The 8,209-nt window shown below is 38.9% G+C and overlaps 1 protein-coding gene across 4 annotated transcripts in view; it reads left to right on the top strand.

Moving 5' to 3' along the window:
- Positions 1-30: 30 nt before the first annotated feature.
- Positions 31-8,209, top strand: part of Ocrl (OCRL inositol polyphosphate-5-phosphatase) — a 53,507-nt gene continuing 45,328 nt past the window's right edge. For 3 of the 4 annotated variants that reach the window (XM_033760216.1, XM_033760217.1, XM_033760219.1), the window contains exons 1-2: positions 31-186; positions 3,940-4,019. In XM_033760216.1, coding sequence (XP_033616107.1) covers positions 125-186; positions 3,940-4,019 — 142 coding nt within the window. In that variant the 5' untranslated portion in view covers positions 31-124. The remainder of the gene's footprint in view (positions 187-3,939; positions 4,020-8,209) is intronic. The other variant, XM_033760218.1, reaches the window with a different exon arrangement.

Genomic DNA, 8,209 nt, shown 5'->3' on the forward strand with positions numbered 1-8,209 from the left:
GGCCGGGGGAGGGTAGCCGGGGGTCTAGATAGTGCGGTCGCCCCGCTCCGCGTCACCCCTCTCTGGCCACGCTTCTAAAAAGGAGACCCTTGACCAGCGCCTGCATACTGTGGAGGGTTTGGAGATGAAAGGTCCTCTCCGGGAGCCCTGCGCCCTGACCCTAGCCCAGAGGAACGGACAATACGAGTAAGTAACCACCTGATTCCCACGGAGGAGGGGGTCCTACCATTAACTCCCTGCCCTACCCACCCACCGGGGCCACAAGGGCAACAGGTTCATGTCCAGGTGTAAAGTGCGAATGGTCTCTTAACTACGCACACGGTTTTATCTCCAGCTTCCAAGGCAGTAGATTGCTCTTGGCTGTACTGCTCAGTGGAAAGACTCAATGGGGCGGGGAAATAGGAAGCCTGGGTTCTTAGTTCCTGCCTCTGCAACTGACGTGTGTTGTGTAACCACGAGTAAGTCAGTAAGACTTTCTAGATCTTGGTTTCCTCATCAGTTGAATTAAAACATTTAATGCCTTACAGCCTTGGAGGATGTCACTGGATAATAATAAACTCGAAGATGTTTTTTGAAAAGTAAAAGCGCTGTGGTAATGCTTCATTGTTAATGTTGCAGACTTCTTGTATTCAACTAGTTCTCCAGGCCACCCCACCCCCCATTCCAGTTGCTTGAAAGTGTGGTCATTAATTCAGCCTCACTTGACTATTGGAATAGAAAATGAGATATGTAGAAATATAGATGAGATTTGGCTTTTCATCAACACGTGTCACGTCACCTCCCCCTCTGCCTTGGACACAGGAGCTCAGTAAATGTTGATGTATTGAGCAAAACATTATTTTGATGAGCTATCACAGTAGCTGCTAACCTCCTCACTCCCTTGTCACTAATGCCTCATCTTAAAAGTATCTGTAGTGACCATGGCATATCAGAGACTCCCATTCCTGTGTGCCCAAGCCACTTCCTTTGGTTGTTCACTGGTTTCTAAAGTATTTTTCCAGTTTAAAAAGTGTTGATCACTTAAACTTTGCCGTCTCCTAACACTAGGTTCTGCAGCAGTCTCTACTTTTAAATCTTCTGTTTATGATGCTTAATTTACACAGAAGAAATTCCCACTAACCTAGCTTGAACTCCGCTGAGACTGTTGGTGCCAGTGCAATGACATCAGCTAATGCTATGAAGTAGCTCATTCTGAGGTTTTGTTTGGTCAGTTCTGTTGATATGAGAAATTCATCCTGTCTTCCCTAGATTTCAGCAAACCCTGGAAGACCAGTTTAGTATAATTGAATTCAACAGAAAAGTGTATTGAAAAGTGAAGCACCACTACCACTCCCAAAGGTTAGAGTGGGTGAAGAGATGTGAACCTTAGACAAACCAGTAGTTTTTGCATGTGTGTCTTGGTTTCCTCTTCTGTTAAAAACAAAATTATGAGAAACGAATAGAGTAACTACATTGTTGAGATGACCTCAGCTCAGGATCTGGTCCCTTGATTTCATAGGTTTGGAACTCTGCTCAGCTAATAAGGGAATAAATGCCTTATCCTATCTGTGCTTTTGTACTACAAGAACTTTAAAATTTAGCACTAGTAACTCATGACTACTTGTGATATCTCCATGGAGAGATCAAATTCTCATATTTCAATTCTATATGATAGGGTGTAACAACGACATTTGGTATGTGCCAGGCGCTGTTCTGAGCAGTTTTTATTAATTTAATCCTCCCAATATTATAATCATCGTCATTTTACCAAAGAGGTTGAGACAGAGAGGTTAAGTTGCTTGGTAACTTTTGAGAGATAGCCTAGTTGAGATCTGAACCTATGCAAAGTATTTCTGAATTACATTGAGAAGTTTCTTTGGCAACCATTTGCTGGAGACACCTACAATCTTAATGCTATCTATAATCCTTAGGTTCTATTGTCTTGAGTGACTTCTCTGATTTGGGTGTCCAAAACTTTTTAGTTTTGGACTTTTTATCCTAGAACTCTATCTTAATATTTACATTAGTGGTTCCTAGTGTCAACTGTAGGAGAAATTTACTTGAGGAAAAAATTAAAATTGAGTTTTGTTTTGTTTTGTTTTTCTTTGGTACTGGGGTTCGAACTTGGGACCTTGCGCTTAAAACTGAGTTTTATGAGAAACATGATCAAACACAGATTCATTTTTTTCAAGGATAATAGATTGCGATCTATTATGATAGTAGATTAGAACCTGTTGAATTTCCGATGTATTGCCATATGCCTATTTGAAATCATTCTATTCTTTTTTGGGGGGATGGTCCCAAGGATCGATTTCAGGTCCTTGCACTTGTGAGGCAGGCGGCAGCACCACTGAGCTAAGTCCCCGGCCCCCAAATCATTCTATTCTTAAATGAATAATTATGTTTAGATATTTTTATGCTTATTAGTGTTTTGCTTCGGTTTATTAAAGGCTAACATAGTATATGCTCAATAAATATGTGATTCACTTAAAATCTCAGTTTATCTTGTGATGGTTTTAACAATATAGCTCAGCTGAAACATTACTAATAATGAAAAACACCATTTCTGTTTTACATATTTTGACATTATAGTGGTTTATGCTGCATCAGTACTTTTATTTCCCTAGTTCTAAGCAACAAATTACCCTAGAGATACCGCATTCAAAGTTAACACATTTTTAAAAATTCAAAAAGTAAAAAAGCCTCTTATAAAGAAAACAAAATAGAAATCAAACCCTTCAAAACGGTAACATTTTTTAATGTCAAAATTGAACAGATATATTTAGAAATTCACCTCTGCTTATAACTTAATTAAGCTACTTCACTTGTCCAACCAGTATTTATTGAGCATCTGTTATGCTGCAGACAAAACTGAATATGATTGTGTCTCAGCTTTCAAAGAGTTTAAATTAGTGAGGGGGAATAAATATAACTGTATTGTAATGTGCCAAGTACTTTATTAAGGCGCAAGCAAAGAGGGTAAGGCCAGTGGTTCTCCTTGGGGGTAATGGAGAAAGCTTCACAAGGGAAGTGTTGTTTGAGCTTGTCTCACTCAGCAAGAAGAAAGGAGTGTTCCAGATTTAAAAAAATAAAGTACTGCTGTACTTCCTGAAGAGTGCTTGACTTTAGGGAAGCTAGTTGATATTCGGAATGGCCGTTTAAGTTAGACTTTGATTCTGGGCCACTAAAGGATAAGTAATGAATGAAAATTAAAATGTCAGAAATATACGTGTATGTAGAAATTTGCATTTCATACTGGTAAGCCAGGTTCAGTCGTGTTCTCAAAGAAATAGCACGAAGTTGAAAAACAAAAGGACAAACAAGTGGATGTGAAGGCATTCCAGTTGTGATACCTTATGGTCACTGGGGTTATTTTGACTGATCCAGCTGGCTGAGTATCCCCTCTTATTCCAGCTCCATGAACCTGCATGCTTGTTTTAAGAGAAAGAATCCCTCTGGTAAAAGCTATGGCAGTGTAATTGGAAAGCTAATGTATGCATTTTTTTAATTCATAGATTCAACACACATGAATGTCTCTAATGTGCCAGGATCTGTGCTAGGTACTAAAAATACTATGATGTAAAAAGCTAGTCATCATTCTTGTTGTCATGGAGCTCGTATCTAGCTGTTAGTTTTTTACTCTGGTATGCATATTCTAAAGGTATATATTCTGTAGCTCATGCTCTTAAGTCTGTATGCTGCTTTTAGGACAAAGACTATCACATGTTCTTTATGACAGATAGAATAGTGTGAGTTTTCTAATATTATCACTAACAACCTTACAGTGCTAGAGCAGTATGTAGCTTTCATGATGCTCAGATCCACAGAACTAGATATAGCAAGTCTAATAAATGCAAAGTAGAATTGTGCAGCAAGACAGCAAAGTACTTTGCTGCTAAAGATTTGAGAAGATTTGGATTTCTCAGTAGGTATTCATTGATACATTCTTCTGTTTCCTAGGTTAATAATCCAGTTGCAAAAGAAGGAACGGCACAGTCAAGATATTATTCCTATAAATAGCCACTTCAGATGTGTTCAAGGTACTAGCTTTAATTGCTTAGCTAGTTTTGTGTTTTATTTGGTCATTATTACATTGTATAATGTTGTGCATATTTAAAGTTGTCACTACATGTAAAATGAATTACATTTCTGTTTGTCTAAAAAGTTGACATTTATAATCTACCATTGAGAAGATAGTATTTCTCTTAAGAGTGCTAAATGATTAAATTGTTTCCCTGGCTGGGGTTATAAGTATAAATAGTTTGTTACCTGTGTAGGTAGTCTTTTTTTTTTTTTTCCTGGTACCAGAGATTGAACTCAGGACCTTACACTTGCAAAGGAGGCAGTGGAACCACTGAGCTAAATCCCCGGCCTCTGTAGGTAGTCCTTTTATGCCGACTGACCTATATGTGGATTTAAATGACATTTTTAGGGTTCACTGACCCTCTATTCATTGTAAAGTATAAAGGTCGCTTTGATTCACACATATGCAGCACTTTGTTCCAAAACAATTTGAAATTAAGATATTTGGCAATGTTCCTTGCCAGATTGTACTACCGTACACTCAATTGTGTTAAATCTCAAACATTGACATGGGTTAATCATAAGTTAATTGACTCTGAGAAGGAAATATTTGGCTTTCTGTCCTCAAATTTGGGGTCTGAGCTCAGAAAATCTGTTTTACCTGCTACAATAAAACTAAAAAAAAATGGGAGATTTGTATAGGAGGTGTTGCTTCTATTATCTCACATTGCTGTAGAAAGGAAATTGATTACTAGAAAAAAAAAGTATTTCCAGCAGGTCCAGTGGTTTTATCAGGTTTTATCAACCTTCTGTAGTAATTGTAGCTTGTTAGAACAATTGAATCCTACCATGCATAGATTCTTTCTTAAACTACTTAAACTATTTTGATCAAATAAAATATACATACAAGTTTGGAAAGAAAGCAGAAAAAATAAGTCATCTAAATTCCACTTTATATTGTTCAGCATTCCCGTTGCTGAGACAAAATATCTGAAACTCACAAGTTAAAAGAGGGGTTTTTTTGCCTCATAATTCAGAGGTTTCAATCCATGGTTAGTGTAACAGAAACATGGTTATAGAAGGGCATGATAGAGCAAAGCTGCTCACTTCATGGTAGATGGAAAATAGCACAGGGGAAGAGCACCAGCAAGATACACACCTTCCAAAGGCATAGCCCCAGTAAACCATCTCCTCTAAATTGTCTGTACCTCTTAAGAGCACATTAGCAATGAACATCAGTGGATGAACCCACTGATGATTCTAGGGTCCTCATGATCCATCTACGTATCCCAGGAGTCTCTTAATCTTGTCAGGTTAACAAGAATATCTGGCACAAGCCTGCCACTTGTCAACTTGACACCTAATCACATCTTAAACCATACTTAATTTCCAAATAAGCACAAGTTAATAATTCTACCTAACAGGATACACTTATCCTCTATACAACAAGAATGTGGTTATTCCTGAAAGTCTCATCAGTTCTAGCATTGCTCAAAAATCCAAGTCTAATGTCTGCTCTGAGACTCAAGGTAAACTCCTAGCTATTGTTATTGTTATGGCATGTTAGATCTAACATGCCCCTCAAGGTCTCAGGTGGACTTCTGGAGGGTTTTTGGATTGTGGGGACATTGTGCTTATCATTAGACTAATCCACTGATAAGTTCATAGTTGAATATGATGTTAGGAGGTACAGCCTGGTCAGGAGAAGTGGATAAAAGGAGGCATGACCCAGAAGGGTATATTCCTGGCCCTAGCGCCACCGTTCTCTCTCTGCTTCCTGACTGCTATTGGTTGAAAAGCTTTTCTCCATTCCATACAGTTTCTTCCTTAGAGCAAGCTGACCATGCATTTACTGAACTCTCTAAAACTATGAACCAAAGTAAACCTTCTCTCCTTTAAGTTGCAGGTGTTGTATTTTTTTTTTTAAACTAGGGATCAAACTCAGAACCTTATGCTTGCAAGGCAGAGTTAAATCCCGATCCTGTTGGATATTTTTTGTTCCAGCAACAGGAAAGTACATGATAGAGCTGTGAAGCCCTGCAAAATTTGAATAATAGTGTACATATTCCCAATATACAATGGCACAATTTCAACATTCCCATTTCAAAAGGGAAGAATGGGGGATAGAAAAGAGTAAGACCAAACCAAAACCAGAATCAAGCATGGCATACACTAAATCTTGTAGCTCCATGGCAAGATATGAGTTCCAGAGGGCTTGGGTGGCCCCACCCCTATGGTCTTGCCTGTTGCATTCCACACAGCCACTCAGACTGGCTCTGCTGGCTGCCTACAGTTTTCCTTTGCAGAAGTTACTGATTCCTGGAATCTCCAGCTTCCTGATATCTCCACTGCACCTTCAGCTTCATGCTTCTCCCTCTCAAAGGCACATTGCCTGGCCTCCCAGGAATTACTTTGAAATCCAGGTGGAAGCTTTCATGATCCCACAACTCTTCCATTATGTGTACTTGCAAAGATAAGAACACATGGAGAATACCAAGGTCTGCCACCAGCTCAAGCAGTAGCCTGCTCCCCTAGAATAGATTCTAAATTGCCTGGATGATTGAGCACAGTGAAATGAACCCCAGGGAACCAGTTCCCTTGGTAGCTCTTCTTAAACAGAGCACCTCGGCTCTCTTCTCAAAGGAAAGATTTACACTTTGTACCCTTGAGTTTGTGGTGGGTGAGGTCTTGCTTTTTTCTGAGATACCCTCAAGACATTTTTTGGACCTGGTTCAAATTAGTTTCTTTTTAATATGCTGATCTCTTCAGAAACCACATCTCCTTTGGTCTCAACTTTATGCTTGGTTCTTTCTGGACCGGAATTTAAAATTTTCTAATTTTTCTCCTCTGCTTTTTGCTACTGTTTCTCATACTAAATGTGCCTAAAAGCAGCTAGCAATACCCATGCCACCACCTGAACATTGGATTTTCTTAAAATTTCCATTGCGAGATCGATTAGTTGACCACCTTTAAATTCAGTCTTATTCAAAGTCTTAGGACATGGAAAAAATATAGACAAAATATTTTACCACAGCATAACATGCACGGTATCTACTCCAGTTCCTAACAGAGTCCTCATCCTATCAGAAATCTCATGAGCCTGGACTTTACAGTGTCTGAGCTTTTACCGGATTTATCCATCAAACTCTACTAACAGCATTCTTAGCTTTCTCCATTCTAATACTCCAAATTCTGCCGACAAATCATTTCCATAGACTTCTGAACCACATAACTAGGTATATTCACAGCAACAACTCCAATTGATAAAATTTTTCTCTATTGGTCATTTTTCCCATTGATACAAAAGATCTGACATCTACAAATTAAAAGAGGAGAGGTTTTTTGGATTACAGTTTCAGGGCTTTCAGTCTGCTATCGGCTGGCTCTAAGACAGAAATATGGTAGAAGGCTGTGGTGGAGCAGAGCTCCTTACTTCATGGATGGCCAGAAAGTAGAGTACAAGAGGAGAGCTCCAGTGAGAAATACATTCTCCAGGGCAGAGGATTTAGCTCATTGCCACTGCCTGCCTTGCAATTGCAAGGTCCCAAGTTTGATACCCGGAACGAGAAATAGGCTCTCTTAAGGTATACCTTCAGTTACCCACCTCCTCCAGTGGGGCACTCACTATCTTGTAACCACCATTCAGCTATGTACATCAGTGGTTTAACCCACTGACAAGTATAGTGCCTTTACAATCCAACTACCACCTATCCAAGAGTCTCTTAATCCAGTCAAATTCACAAGTAATTGACATACTAACCTTAAATAACATGTCTAACGTTTTCCTTTTTCTACACATTAAACCTCAAGAGTAAGTAGAACTCGTCCTATATAATTTTTCTTTGTTTATTTGTATTTTTGAGACAGAGTCTCACTATGTAGTTCATGCTGGCCTGGAACTCATATAGCTCAGTTTGAACTGGAACTTGGGGCAATCATCCCACTTCACCCTCCTGAGTGCTGGGATTATAGGCATGTACCACCATGCCCAGCATCGTCCTGTGTAACTTTGTGTCTGTTCCACGTGCCATTATATTTTGAGTGCATATTCTTCCATCTTATGAATGGTCTATAATGTAATTATTCCCCTATTATTTTTCACTAGTATAAATAGTAACGTGATGACATCTCTATATGTAATTCTTCCTGAACATATCTTTTATTGTCTCAGAATTTATTCCTGTGAGTGAAAATAGTCAGTAGATAT

This window comes from Fukomys damarensis, unplaced genomic scaffold (genome assembly GCF_012274545.1).
Source record: "Fukomys damarensis isolate Sample0158 unplaced genomic scaffold, DMR_v1.0_HiC HiC_scaffold_39, whole genome shotgun sequence".
Lineage (NCBI taxonomy): Eukaryota > Metazoa > Chordata > Mammalia > Rodentia > Bathyergidae > Fukomys > Fukomys damarensis.